The sequence below is a fragment of the Gymnodraco acuticeps genome, unplaced genomic scaffold (assembly GCF_902827175.1).
Source record: "Gymnodraco acuticeps unplaced genomic scaffold, fGymAcu1.1, whole genome shotgun sequence".
Classification (NCBI taxonomy): domain Eukaryota; kingdom Metazoa; phylum Chordata; class Actinopteri; order Perciformes; family Bathydraconidae; genus Gymnodraco; species Gymnodraco acuticeps.
This window is the reverse complement of record NW_022990270.1, coordinates 1,230,862-1,246,956: the sequence shown is the minus strand read 5'-3', so window position 1 is coordinate 1,246,956 and position 16,095 is coordinate 1,230,862. Positions and strand designations below refer to the sequence as shown.

The following is a 16,095-nucleotide window of genomic DNA, read 5'->3' as shown; positions in this document are numbered from 1 at the left end:
TTTAATGTAAAACATGTTGTTGAAATTCTCAAAAGGTGTAATTAAATGAAATGTTTAAGCCTGGAAGTCATACTGGTGTTGTACATTATATTTCATATTTAATATAGTACACTAAATATGGTATACACATAGCAATAGTAATAGTATGTATCCTAGTACAACACTGACGACTTTAATAATAAACGTATATGATTTTCTAAATTTTCAACAATGTCACCAAAAACTAAATATATTTACCGTCAAAAAGATAGATAATATGGCAGGTCTGTTATTTCAACACTACAATAAAAAAAGATTGAACTTCTCGAAAGAAAATATTTTTAGCCAACCAAGAAGGGCCTCTAGAGATCAGTAACTTGTGTGTGTGTGTGTGTGTGTGTGTGTGTGTGTGTGTGTGTGTGTGTGTGTGTGTGTGTGTGTGTGTGTGGTGTGTGTGTGTGTGTGTGTGTGTGTGTGTGTGTGTTCTCACACAATCGCCGTGGTGATGGAAACATAGACCCTTCTGCCGGTTTGACCCTCACAAGGTCGCCGGCACCATCAATTATGTCAGCCAGTAAAATGGGCTTTGCTACACACAGCAGATTATATGGAGTGTAAAACATTAGAAAAATGTGTCTGAAACACCACAGTAACATGTTTGAAGTGACAATGGGTTGGGGTGGGGGGTAGAGACACTCCCAAAAAGGGAAGACTAGTGACAAGTGATTTTGTTTGAAGGCATTGTAAGACACTCAAGTGGGCAGGGAAGCTTTCTATGGCCCCTACGGCACTCCATCTTCTGGGCAGAATACAAGCGGGATTGAAGGACATATGCTTTCCACAGGGTCAAATGAAGCAGAACTCACAGGCTTTTGTGGGGCTCCCTTTTGGTGGTGAGAAGAAAAGGCAAATCTGTTGTTGGGTTGTAGTCCAATGGGCCCACAAATATCGCATAAAAATTCACCAGCCTGTTGCTCTCAAGGCTTTTGTCTCCGTCTCATGATAAGGAGTGTGGGCCAGTTTGGACTAATGGCTAAACCACATAGTTCTTAGTCTGAATGAGCTGTCCAGCACACACACACACACACACACACACACACACACACACACACACACACACACACACACACACACACACACACACACACACACACACACACACACACACACACACACACACACACACACACACACACACACACACACACACACACACACACACACACACACACACACACACACACACACACACACACACACACACACACACACACACACACACACACACACACACACACACACACACAAACACACAAACGCCTCATCCATCCATCACAGGAAAGCTTTGAGAGGCGCTTTGACTAATTCAGGACAATGAAGACAGAGCTGGACAGAGATGGTTGCGATGAGCGTGACACTCAAGCACCTTCTGCTCTGTTAAAACCCTCTTACTCTCCTTCACTATATGAAAGCTGAGTCTAGATTCTAGCTAGATAGCAGATTGTGATCAGCACCTCACTCTCCTGCCAGTAAAAAGCTTTTTGCTGACTGGGGCCAAAGCCAGCCTTTTTCTGAGTCCCGGAGTTACAGTGTAACACACACTGCACCATACTTCAGCTCTTCAAAAATGCTAAACCAATAAAAAGGGTTTCCATCCATCGAGACACGCTAGCATACAGGTTGGGTCTTTTTTTTAAAGGTGGAATATGTGTGCCGGGGCTGAATAGTGTCGCTAACAAAGTTTTGATTGAATACAAGAAGTATGAAATGTAGTGATTCCTCCATTTCAGCAACTGGCTGGAAACCATGGGGCGAAACTAAATAGACTCTCTTATATGTGACTACCCTGACATCAATTGTGAATTATCTAAAGAGGTAAAGCGAAAAAGAAAGTATGTCTAAAATGGAACAGATTAGGATCAGCAGGTTCCCTAATACTACTACAAAATACTTTATTAGTAGTTTCAGCAATAAACAATCTTTGGTTTTAAGGATGACTTTGGATTTGTGTGATTCAAGACAAACCAACATTGTTCACATCTGTTTTGTTTGTAATTGATATTATTATGGATGTCAATCATGGCAGTTCAATGAATTGCTTAATTTAAAACCAATTAAAGTGTTACTTCTAATCTTTCAAAATACTATACATTAAGTGACATTAAATCTGCTGCTTCCCTATAGTTGAGTTGTGATTAGACGGTCTTGTTGCCATGAGACATTCTCTCCACACTAAGCGTCCGTACAGTAATACACAATGGCACACACCATGAAGCTGAACATATAACTGGATTATGAACTCAAAGACTCTATAAAAACCTGTCTTCTTCAATCTGGAAAATGAGTCAGACATAGCGGTATATGTTGAAAAAGATTTAACACTGTGGTGTATATTGATCTAATTAATTAAAGGGAATTAATACATTGCATCATCATATCTAAATATTGTAATGAAACAAATGCTATGTGATATTGTGTCTTGGCATCATAAGGCAGAAGTTCAAACTTATTTCATGATATTTATATTTGCTTATCATAGATTGTATTTCAGATTATATCTAAAAAATAAACTCTTAATTGATTAATATTCTTTTTAGGGTGTAACCCTGAGGATTTTTTACTCAATCTGTGTTTTCATATGGATTTCTAGACAAATCCAAATGAAGATTAACCTATTTCAAATGACAAAAGGTACAACACATCACTGGTCGCAGGGAAGACATTCAAAAACATTGAAATCATATGAAATTAAGTACGGATAGAATGGATAGCATTCACTTCTACAGCTAAAGTGTTTACCCAAAGTGACGCATTTTAACCATACAATCCAACAATTGGAAGAATCATTCAAATACATACAATTTATTAAATAAATAAAGCGCTTCTTGTGTTTTTTGTATTGCTTTGTTCTTACTCTACTTTAGGAAATAGGTAGCACCATCAAAAACACTGATGGGGTCCTTTAAATAAACACTGGCTAATGTTCTGCTAATTTTCTTTACTCTACTTATTTATAGAAAACAGATTACGTTAGATACTCAAGTGCTCCTACACACACCTGTTTTACCACACATGCCCTCCCCCACTAGTGTGTGTGTGTGTGTGTGTGTGTGTGTGTGTGTGTGTGTGTGTGTGTGTGTGTGTGTGTGTGTGTGTGTGTGTGTGTGTGTGTGTGTGTTTGCTCCCCACCTAGGGAGGCTGATGAGAGCGGCTAAAGAGTGTTTATGAGACTGTTAGGCAGGAAAGGATGCCGCCCCGCAGCTCTCGCCCAAATAAAAGAGCCATTTATTACATCCAACATGACCCTCTCATTACACACAAATAGGAATTAATGAGCGCTATATCAGGCGATCCCAGCGGAGCGAGGCGGGGCCCGCTAAAGGACTAGCGTTAATTACATTGTCCTACATCTCACCCATTTAACACCACCCATCAGATCGCTCTATCTGCATGGAGAGGAGAGGAGAGTGGATCCACCACCTGGAAGAATAACCACTTTACACCAGATTGGTAGAATCAGAAAGTGAGATTTGTGTGTTTTACTGCACTCTAACATTTCCTGTGACCTGTCCTGCACACACATATGTTTGGTTCATGAGTCAAATTGACTATCTATTTGGTATATGTATGCTAACCAATTGAATTGCTCTGAATAACCTCAAAATACATCATATGAATCATTGTAGGGTTTCTTTATTTTTGTGAATGTCTTGGGCTTTTTTTCATAATTCTCATCAGTCTTACCCATCGTTTCCTTTATTTATATATAGAAATGTATTTATTGGGATAAACCCTGTAGTGAAATATTTGTATTTATTCATGTTAGCAAACTATGGATAAGCTTAAAATGGGAATAATTTGGGTAAAACTGTGAGCTGGATGTGGGGCCTGTTGACATGTGTTTTTGAGGACAAAGGAAGATGGGGGAAGGTGAGAGCATGTCTTGAGTTGCATTCAACTTAGATCTAGCTACAGTGATTGGGGAAACCTAAGGTCTAAGGTGTTAGGGATATTTGGGGCTGCCAATCAAGGAGGTCCAAATGGGAGGATCTGATAACTCCTCCCATTGTCAAAGAGTATAAACACAGACACACACGCGGTGTTCAGCCTCTTTCCTCTGGCTGGCTCACGTGCAGGTAAATTCGGGATCCCAAAGATTAACTGTATTGAATTTGTACTGTATTGATTGTATTGCATTGCCATATTACCATTAAAGTAGATTAACGGTTACTTGGTAGCTCTGGATTCCTTCCTGTATTAACCAGCTTGATAGGGACGCGCGGAGATTTGAAAAGCGGACCAGATATCCCTTTAAATCTCTAACAACCCCTTGAGATGCACCATCTCGTTTTCAAGGGGGTCCCGGCAATAGCAACTACTTACAGACATACATAAACAAAAAGACAAAAAGCAAAACATGAAACACCACGTACAGTCTGTTAAGTAAAATTCAAGTAATACATACAATCATTACAATTTGAGAGACAGTCGAGCAAATCAGTTTCATTAATAACAAGTGCAGACCAGTTGAAAGTGAGATGATAATGCATGTTTAAACATACCCAATGATGCAAGAGATCTAATAGCAGCAGGTAAAGTATTCCAGTCTGTTGGGGCTTTGAAAATGAATGCTCTTCTGCCAATCCCTTTTTTTGCAGAGGGGACAGAGAAATGAACAGAATGTCTAACTTGATGATTTGGCGAGTAGGGTTCAACATTTTGCTTTAAATAAGGGGGATAGTTAAGATAAATGCATTTCAATATCAGCTGGAGCCAATGTGTGTGTCTTCTTACATTTAATGAAGGCCATTTAAGTTGGTTATACATTGTGCAGTGATGTGTACGAAAAGGACAACCAAGAACAAATCTGCATAGTCTATTTATGAAAATGTTTTTCTCATAAACTTACTGATTTGATGTATGGAGTAAAACTGGAAGGATGGCTTTACAACAGAGTAGGGCCACTATGTATGTGAATGATCAGTCTTTAAAACCCAGTGAAAACTAAATGACTCGAACAATCCGCAGTAAAGTATTTTGCACAGGAACGTCTTGGTTCAACGTTGAATGACTTTGAATGAGTACTATAGTTGTGCATGCACACAGTCTAACAATGCAGGAGATTATAACAGACTCGTTGGTTGTGTGCGCTTCTGGTTTTAAAATGATTTGAAACACTTAAAGTAAAATACCTGGAGATTTGTCAGAATACAAATGTCCAATAGTGCTCTGTTCTAAAGATGTAGCTTACAGTGTTGGCATCCCAGCAGTGACATTGGCGAGTTAAAACATTACTGATAAGACTAACGGTCCAAACTACAAACAACAGATCCCGAGCTGTAAAAAATGGGATTTTCTTTTCAGGCTTCACATGGGAGAGAATCTGCTTCACCAGAAAACACACACCTCAGGTTTGATCTCTGTTGGCTTATCCTCTTTATAATGTACATGCCATGTTTTGAAAGGGGCACAGACAAAAAAAACAAGGCATGAAACTTCCCAGAATGCTCCGAGGACTTGTACTTCCTCCTGACTGCACTCACATCCCCTTGTCTACAGCTTTTCATCTCTCTCTGGTTTACTTTTTCTCGCGTGCTCTGATTCCAACTTAAATCTTTACCGTTATCTCTCTCTGAAAATGCCCTCACCTTTCCCCCCCCTTGTTCCACCTCCTTAAACCTCCTCCACCTCCTTTGAAAACTGATACAATTATCATCAACAATCTTTCCCCATTCTCCATCCTTTTCTTTGCGTTTATTGAAGCGAATCAGACAATTTTACAGCGTCTTCCCATCAGGATCAAGCCATTCTCTGCACTCATTGTTTTCACAGAAGGCTTTATGTACTTAAAAGCCCCAACACGATCGCTGCTCCACTGATTCTGAAGAATTAGCGACGTACCGAGGCATTAAGTGGTTAGTATTTTTGATGTGCTAGATGCAACACTCAAACAAAGAGCAGATTAAGGATCAAATTCTCAACACATTGGAGACCTTATGCTTAAGACTTCCTCGGAGATTAAAAGTGTAATTTGATGATGTAGTGATATCTGAATGAATATCCTGATTTGTTGTTGTTTGTTTTGCTTATTTTGTGTACAGCACAACTCTTTTGACCTCGCCTTTGTGTAATAATGCCAGAAATGCGGTTGATTGTATTCCAAGTGTTTGCTCTATTTTTAACCCTAATTAGGTTTTGGGTTTGGTTTTCTGTTATTGACACTTCCTGTTTTAAAAAAAAGGATTACAAAAAGAAAATGTTCACTTCAAGGATCTATGGTTTTGGGCTGTATTCCTTTTCATGAATCTGTTTTAATTAATTGCTTTACTTTGGGTAGAAGATGTCCTTTGAGACTTTGTCTGTGAATAAGGGCTGTGCAAATAAATATGAAATTAATTTAATTTGACATCCAGATAAACAATTATAAGGATATCAACCGCACAAACTAATGAGGAACTTTCGAGTCAGTTTGAGCTATGTTGTATCGATTGTTTCCTCGATATGTGCCTTTTATCTATTCTTATGTGTGCCTTTTATCTATAATTGTAATATTATATTTTATTATAATGTTATGTCTGCTGTAAAGCACTTCGGTAAAACCCTGTGTTTTTAATATGTGATATATAAATAAAGTGGATTGGATTGGAACTGATTCAAATGACTTCAATAAAAGTGTCTGAATACTCACCACATATCTATGTATGTATTATCTCTGAATATAAGAAATATTTAGCAAGTGCGAGGGAAGCCCTGGCTATGAGTTCAAAAAGAATAATATGCCAGTAAACTTGCATAAATAGAAAAAAAGTTGCTTTAAGTGACAAATTAATGTGTTTTCATGTGTCTGTGGTAATATCTCATATTCCTCCACTTTGACACGATTGCCTGCGAGAGTAAACAATTACACCTGGATCAAAGTACTGCGATAATTATATATCAAGCGCTGGTTAGTGGTAATGTTTATACTCAGATATAACGGGCGGGCTATGCTATGAGATGTTCTGAAATCTCCCTTTCATCTTTTTATACTTTCTACCCCATCAAGGCACTTTTCGACACACAAACACTCACATAAACAGACACACACACACACACACACACACACACACACTCCTTCTCTGTGTTGGTATGACACAGGAAAAAGCTGGGCCCTGCAGCCAAGCCCGCCGTCCGCACTGAATGCGATTAAACTCAGCAGTGATTAATCTAGGCTGCCCCATAATTCCTCTTTACCACTTTAATGGATGTTATCTCCCCTCCTCTGAAGGCTTATCTTGCTGATCGGGGCCAAGGATGAGGAGAGGGAGAGGAAGAGGAGGGGGGTGGCTTTGAGAAGAGGGGGAGAGAAATCAAACTAAATCCATACAGGGGTAAGTAAACGAATAAGTAAGTAAATAAGTAAGTAAATAAATAAATGCGGGGATTGAGGAAACTGCTAAGCGGATAAAGCAGATCAGTCTCTGTAAAAGGCTCATTTGTTTTCCAAGAAGACGAGACAAGCCGCCTTCAAAGCCTGCTGATACAGTAAAAACACAGTCAACATCACCATTCACACACAAACAAAATAAATTATCCAAACCGCTGTCAATAACATTCAACCAAGCCTCCTTGTTAGGATGAGGTGTACTCCAAACTGATTTTTCAATGAGCTCATTTACGTAGGTGGAAATAATGGCATTGGGTGTTTCTCAATGTCGAGGAAGGCTGCTCTAGAGCCACTATTTCAAGCATACTAGGTCATCGAGTGCCGCCGAAGGACTGTTCCAATGTCCAGCATACTTGGAATTATACCGAACCCAGCGTACTTCGTAGCGAGAAATTTCGTACAAATCCCCACAATGCTTTGCGCACGGACCAATTTCCCAAAATCTGTGGCGGGGCCTCTCATATGACGCACACCTGCACACTTGCTCGCCTGTTCCACTCTTCATTTTCCGAATGCCAGGAAGGATTCTTGCCTCGCTTCTGAAGCAAGTGACTCGGAAGACATGTGCTACCAAGCAAGCGTCCTCGACATTGAGAAACACCCATTGTCTCACTTGCGGTTTCCACACTGTGACATCAAGTCAAAGTTCCTCTAATACATTAGAAATGTTGTCATCCGACGCCCTGAAGCAAGTTGGCTCAGGTTTATTTTAGGAATGAGAATCCAACAACTGTCCACACCGTTGTTTTCAGGACAATCAGCTACATCTGTTATTGAGGATAACATACACACATCACAAGAATGGATTTAGTTACCGTGTCTCCTTGGAGACAGGACGGTGACTCCGCATCTGAATAAATGTGCATTTAGAGTGTTAAAGACTGGCCTAATAACGTGTGCACGGATGATTTGAAGATGTTGGAAGGATCCCCAAACTCCTACTCTGAATATGTGGAGGGTTCAAATGACGGAGACTGCTGCATGTGAAAAGACGCTGGGAAGGTTGAATGTTCAAAGTGGCATGGCTAATGAACAATGGGATAGTTTCAGTAGATACATGTCCGGGGAAGGTGGAACCGTGTGGAGACACTAATAAGTAGATGTGGGACACTCACAATATCATGCACTAATGTATGGATACTTGTCAATGCCTGTTTTTACCTGCCTGTCTTTCAGTTTTTATTTTGTATTATTTATTTGGTACGGTTTGTTTTTTCTCTGAGTCTGTATATGATGTTGGATGTGTGTGCTTAAAATCCAATACAAATTTGAAAGAAAAAATAATGGATGTAGTTATTTTAAATGAGAATGAAAGTGACCCAGAAGGACTTGTAAAATAAATAAATAAAGACGATAAGTTAGAGAAAAGTTGTGCTTGTTAATAGACAGTAATATACGCTTTATCTTCGTATGTGTTACGAAAATATTTTATTTGTATTTTATTTATTTTTGTATTGATAAATCAATCAATCAATCAAAATACTCTATTACTGTAATCACAAGGGGAAATTCGGTTTTTGTGACAGATGACCAATATTAGAATACAAAAAAATACATGTTTATATTAACACAAGGTGAAGTCAAAATGTGCTATAAAAGTCGTAGCCACCAAAAAACTCTGAGCTGTGTCAACAAGAGCAAGAACACTTCATGTTTTAATATTCCACTTTTCCACAATCACTGTTCAATCAACTTTTTGAACTCAATGTCTAACATACCTCAGAAGACACAAGTGTGTTTTGTTTTGTGTTGGTGTCTCGGTTTTTTTGTTCTTCCATGTCACTGTCCATGTATTTAAATGCTTATGTGAGACGCCAGCAGAGAAGTGACAGGGTTAAATCTGTTCGTGGCTCTTTTCTCTCCCTCGCTTCAGCTTACGCCGATGTTGCAGTGAGATTCTGTCATCGACAACCCTCTGTGGGATTCCATTCACTACCAGTGTACATCTTTAGGTACAAAGCTGCGGGCTGCATTGGCTCCAGGTAACATAAACGCTCCCTTCAAGCCACCGCGTATCTGCCCATGAAATTCTCTAAAGGGGTTTAAGCATTTACGCAGAACACTATCAGGCACCGCCGAAAATTCAGCTTACCCTGTTGAATAGGGACTTCAAAGAGAATTGCAAATACCTTTGCACCGCTACATTTTCTCCCCTCTCTCTTCCCCGCTCCCTCTCTCCGTCTCTTCCTGCTTCTTTTCATTTTATATTTCCAAACACAAGCTGCTGCGTGATGTAAAATGTATTATCAGCCATATATTTCCTCTTTAAATGAATAATAACAATAATCTTTGAGTAATTTCTTTCTTATATGGCTCCGTCTAAATAGGGCAAAGCAAGCGAGCTAATATAGAGCCGCGGGTAAACAAGGCCGTGCAATAATGAACGTGTGGATTAGGCCTCTAGTCTACGTTGTGCGATAAGGAAAAACAGCTGCTACTATCCAGGTAACAGCACGTATCGACTGCCAATGAAGGATACACTACTGTGCAGCTTCACATTGACTTCTTTCATTCACACTGTGGACAAACCCCACAAACCCCCCACACACACACACAATGTATACATCACTTCAGGGGACATTACATTGACTTACATGCATTTCCTGGAGACTTATCCTAACCTTAACCATAACCAACACATGCCTAACCCTAACCCTTACCCTTAACCTAACCAAGTCTTCACCCTAAAATGAATGATTCCCCTCATGGGGACCTCCATTTTGTCCCCATAAGGGAGGCGAGTCCCCACACGTGACTGTGTAAACAGATGTAGGTCCCCACAAGTATAGTAATGCTAGGCCACACACACACACACACACACACGAGGACACATGGACACAAACAAACCCACATGCGAGCATAAGAACCACAAATAATTTGAAAATGCTTAAGCCTATTTGCACAGTGTAGAGCTTAAAAAGCAAAACAATATGATGCATAAACACACTGTGATTTAATATAAGAGATAATAAATGGCTTCGTAATGAGCAATATAAATGGTCTTTAAACACTTTACTGCTTAGTTCACACTTATAATTAATCTGGGTTCCATGTGTGCATATAAAGTGGGTATAAAAGTAAACCGGCGAGCGAAGGAGAAAAATGAGAGCTGGTAAACATCTGCACCTCGATTCAGCTCTGGCCTATGGCTTTGGAAATACGCTGGCTTTCTTCTCTCCCGAAGCAGCTCTCCAAATAATGCATTACAAAAAATTGCTACCTCGAATAATTTACGGTGAAACGCACAACAGAAACCATAACATTTATAATGTTTTACAAAGCCATCAAATAAGTGGAGAGGGGATTAATTGCCCCGGCCCGACCTTAAAATAATTATTTTGAGCGGTGCAACTCTAAACTCCAATGAAATTGATACACTTTGATAATTAGATTCTTGGCACTGACCCGCTGAAGTCAATAAAGGTTATTAAGGCCAATTGCTGTCTAAACGCATTACGGGCAGGGTAAACTGTCCATCGGAGGCCCCTGCTACTCCAGCGCCAATATGATAATCCATTCTCCGTCCTGGGGGTTTCTTCCCCAGCGCCTGTGTCTCCACTCTGCCATACAAAACCAGATTGGATTCGCTTAACCTTTCCAGGACTTTGATCAAATGAGCTCACACAGCAATAACATTTACATTGACCCCCCACCCTTCCTCCCCAACACACACAAGCCCTCTCTCTTTATTTTACCTCCTCCCCCTCTGTCTCTATAGCTCAGTACATTCCCTCCCCGACCCACTCCGCAGCGCAGACCCTCCACACGCTAGGTCAATAACCTAATCAGCTATCGATGGCGAAGGGGCCACGCTGTGTGTGATTGTAGTGCAACCCTCCTCAGCGGCCCGCAATGTATCCGAAGACAGCTATTAAAGAGGGGGGGGGGGGATATGATATGGTCACTAAGCCCATTCCCACACAAAAGTCAGCGTCTATTACAAATCAGACGAGGTACATTTTGTCACACAATGAGGGAGAAAAAAATATATACAGCAGATATGCATGCGTGACCAAACCATGTGAAAACAGGGAGTGACAGGCTGGGTGAAGGGAGTAGAGGAAGACATGGCCCCGATACCACTTCCTGTTTTGTACATCTTGAAGTATACAAATGTATTCAACTGAGTGGATCCCATTTATTATGAAAGTAGATTAATTTCCTTGATATGTGTTGAAAAGATTTCCATCTAGGCTCGTTCTCCTGTCAAATGAGGGAGAAAGTGTGAGAAGGAGACAGAGATGTGGCGAGATAGCAGGAGCGGGAGAGAACAAGAGAAAGGAAGAACATAAAGAGGGGGAGAGAGGGAGAGGACGAGTGTTTTTGCTTCCCGCGGTGGCTTTTGAAGTTGTGAGATGAGCAGCCACAGAAGTCAGGAAAGTGACAAATTAGGGAAAAAGCTGTACTGTGCAAGCAGAGCTGCTAAATCAATTAAAGTCATGCCAAGCGCATACATTAACATCAAGGGCACACACACACACACACAGCAACACACACACACACACACACACACAACACACACACACACACAACACACACACACACACACACACACACACACACACACACACACACACACACACACACACACACACACACCACACACACACACACACACACACACACACACACTACACACACCACACACACACACACACACACACACACCACACACACACACACACACCACACACACACACACACACACACACACACACACACACACACACACACACACACACACACACACACACACACCCACACACACACACACACACACACACACACACACACACACACACACACACACACACACACACAACACACACACACACGAGAAAGAAGGGGAGATGGGCTAGGAGCTGTCGCTTCTCCCCCACAGAGAAAAGAGGAAAGATAAAAAATACCACACCGGTATTTAAAATATTCTGCATAAAGCCAAGACTCTCTGTCTATTGTCAGTCAGACGGAAACTATTCATTGTTGCTAGTTTAAGGAAATGTCACTTTTGTGTGATAGCCATGATAGCAGCGTCCTGAGGGAACGGGAGGCTGCGAGCGAGGCGGGTCTAAACGGACTTCAGCACCCTGGATCACAGGGGGACGTGAAGCCTTTGAATTAATGTCGCTTTTTCTCCAGACACAACCTTTACCTTATATACACTAACCCCCACACTTTGCTGTACATTCAAATACCTATACACAAAGTTTCACAGCACGTCCCTTTGTTTCCGTCAAGAACAAAAATTCATGAGGTTCCCTAAAAGAGGCGAGCAAGAGAGTGGACTTGTTTTGTGTCGGGTTTCTTTATTTATTTATTTATGTATTTTATCAGAATGTCATTCAAATGGAAGGGAGAGCATTTGCATGACAACAGGCTGAGGAGCAGAGAGGGAGCCCCAGGGAGAGACAGTATCCATAAGCAGGAGCCGGTCCCCCCCCCCACATATTGCAATATTCTTCATACACACTAACAAACGCATACACAGCCCAGCGCATCCCGCAACACTGTGTGCTAAATATGACAATAAAGAGAGGAAGGCTGGCTGTTTGTATTACTATTTTAGCAGGATAAAACAATCGGCTGTTTTATTGCTACAGCGCGGAGAATAAAACAACAGTATCAATTTATAAACCCTATTTAAAGAGACATATATTTGTTATTTTAAAACACCCGTGGTGATATCAGATTTGACGAAAATAATGCCGTATTAAAATACACTCTGCAGGCAAGAAGGGAAAATAAATAAATCTGCACGCAGTAGGTCACTCGCATATCACTAAATTACACTATACTGTCAATTGCAAGCTTCAAAATGTAAAATATATGCAATAAAGGAATGTAGGGGGGGGACCGGCGTCATTTAAATAACTCAAGGTAATTTAGAGGAATGTGTTTTAATCTTACTGCAGGAAAGCCACAGCTATCGAAACCTGCAAAAGGAAAATCTATAAGTCACATCTATAAAGTGCTTTTCATCAGCATATCAGAGGTCGATGCATGTATGTAAATATTGCTTGCGAGCGCAATAATGTTGTCTTTCATCACAATAGAGAGTGATTACATTTAGGCATTCGCCAGCTTGTTATTTTTGCGAAGGTTCAATATGATTTTCTTCAGACGATAAACTTGCTTTTGTGTGATGTGACACTATGTGATCAAATGAAATCATTTACACCGTGAGATAAAGAGTTATTTGAGCTATAAACAGTATTAAAAAAATAGTAGAACTAATTGCATTCAAAATATATATTAAGACATTTCTTCTTTTACTAGTTTATAAACAAAAGTGGCTCACATTTTTTTGGCTGTATTGTGAAAAAATCGGAAGTTAAGTTTCTACTGCATGACGGGAATCCACATGTGACACACACACACATACACACACACACACACTGGACACGGTTTGCCTGCCCGTTTGAGAGTGATGGAGACACGGCAACAGAGGGAGAGAAAGACCTCACATTTCACTGATGCCCTTTTCTAAATACAGGTCCAAATCACACACTTCATCTGGGCCCGGAGGTGGAGCTCTAGATGAGTTTAGCCCCTGTCTACGAACCCCTCCACCCCCCTCCCTGTGCCAGGCTGTTCCACTAACTGAGAGAGAGAGAGAGAGAGAGAGAGAGAGAGAGAGAGAGAGAGAGAGAGAGAGAGAGAGAGAGACTATGAGTTAAGCAGCAGCACTGTTCTCCTCCAGCCCCTGTCTTTATCCCCGCCTGAGCATTAGATGTGATTACTGCTCAGCGCTCGACACTGACAGAGACAGAGCTCCCAGAGACAGGAGGAGAGGGCGAGAGACATTAGGAGACACAGAGAGCGGAGGAGAGAGAGAGGGAGCAGAGAGGAAAAGAGGAGCACGGCTCTGTCGCTCCCTGCTTCAGTGATACAAGAGTGCCCCCTGCTGCTTCTGCCGTCTGCGTTTTAAACACACACGTACAGACATGAAAACACACACTGTTTGAAAGCGAGCTTTGAGACACGGACTGCATCTGATACACCAGGTCTCACATCTCACGTCGCTTCATTTTCTTATACATGTAGTGGATGAATTGACTGAGCTTTACCCTGCACATTCATCTATAACTCAACTTAACTTTTTCTGTTGTATTGTTTTTTTAATGAATTGTCTAGTTCTCGTTATTCTTGCATTAGCTCAAACATATTTATAAACTTAACAGTACATTTCAAAGGATTGTACAAAGCTCTGGCAATACTGTTTGTCATGGTCATGCCAATAAAGCTATTTGAATTGAATTGACTGCATCAGGTGTGAGGAGGGAGAGTGTGTTGGTGAGCCATTGTATCTCCAGTATAGTGTGTGTGCGTGTGCGTGTGCGTGTGCGTGCGTCTGTGTGTGCGTGTGTGTGGCACGTTTCTACTGCAAAGGCCTGTGACTAAGGTGACTTAATTATGAGTCTGACATTACTAAGTGAATCCTTTACTGTGGTGTCTATCTAATAGCTGCGTGCCCACGCTCCTCTCTAATAAAACTTATGTGAGGCAACAATTAAACACATGACACATCCTTAATAATGCAGCGTGGTGAGAAGTTGGGCGATCCATCATGTCGTTTTAAACACTCCCTTCCTTGCGAGGCGCATTATTGGACAGCGATTCACTTGTGTAGTTTGTATAAGAAGCACAAGCAGAGGCATGTTGAGCGTTTAGAGCGGGGGAAAGCCTTATTATGAAATGACACAGTGCCTGCTGTAGTCATAGAGCTGCTTATAAGATTTTGAGATACATTTATAATACAATGATATGTTTTTTTCATATCTATTTGCTCAGTATAATGATTAGCAGACGTGGGATTTGTATTATTATCATCTTTATAATATGGTTTTATTATTATTTGTATGTATTTGTTTTTATATTATTAGAATATTATCCGGTTAAGATTTAAGATTATTATTCATTGTTTTAGTATACATTTTGTCTGTTTTAAAAAAATACTAAATATTGACTTCTAAAATATAATATAAAGAAATATGGGTCAATAGACATGTCTCTAAATTCTCATATGAAACAGGATTTAAAAAAACTGTTCCTATTTTCAGGAATGGCAACCCAAAACTGAGAGAAGTGTTTCTGTAAACCTGAACTGAGAAAAAAAAAAAGTTTGCTGGTACACAATAAAATGGAAACACATTGAAGTGAAGTGATGTGTGTGGCACTGAAGAAGCATGAAGGTGAGGCTGCAGTGTGACCTGCAGTGTGTGTGTGTGTGTGTGTGTGTGTGTGGTGTGTGTGTGTGTGTGTGTGTGTGTGTGTTGTGTGTGTGTGTGTGTGTGTGTGTGTGTGTGTGTGTGTGTGTGTGTGTGTGTGTGTGTGTGTGTGTGTGAGCGGCCTCACCATCGTCTCCATCAGCTTCCAGTCCTTCTCCAGCTGCTCCATCGGTCCGGTCCACCAGCTGCAGAAGCGGGCGAAGCGCCGGCCCTGAAACCAGTACTGCCGCAGCCACTCGAACTCCACCTGCACACACACACACACACACACACACACACACACACACACACGGAGAAAATAGAATAAATATTTGACATCAAATCCTGATATTATAAATATTAAAATAATCATTTTTTTTTTTTTAAAGTAAATAGGGAATTTTATAGTTTTTGACATGTCTTTTACAAATGCATTGAGAACTGCCAATATTTGACAGTTTAAAATCAAAATGGTTTATAAAG

The 16,095-nt window shown here is 40.7% G+C and overlaps 1 protein-coding gene across 1 annotated transcript in view; it reads right to left on the bottom strand.

Moving 5' to 3' along the window:
* fto (FTO alpha-ketoglutarate dependent dioxygenase) overlaps positions 1–16,095 on the bottom strand; it is a 125,597-nt gene that overhangs the window by 72,277 nt on the left and 37,225 nt on the right. Inside the window, exon 9 of the mRNA XM_034220839.1 lies at positions 15,761–15,880. Coding sequence (XP_034076730.1) covers positions 15,761–15,880 — 120 coding nt within the window. The remainder of the gene's footprint in view (positions 1–15,760; positions 15,881–16,095) is intronic.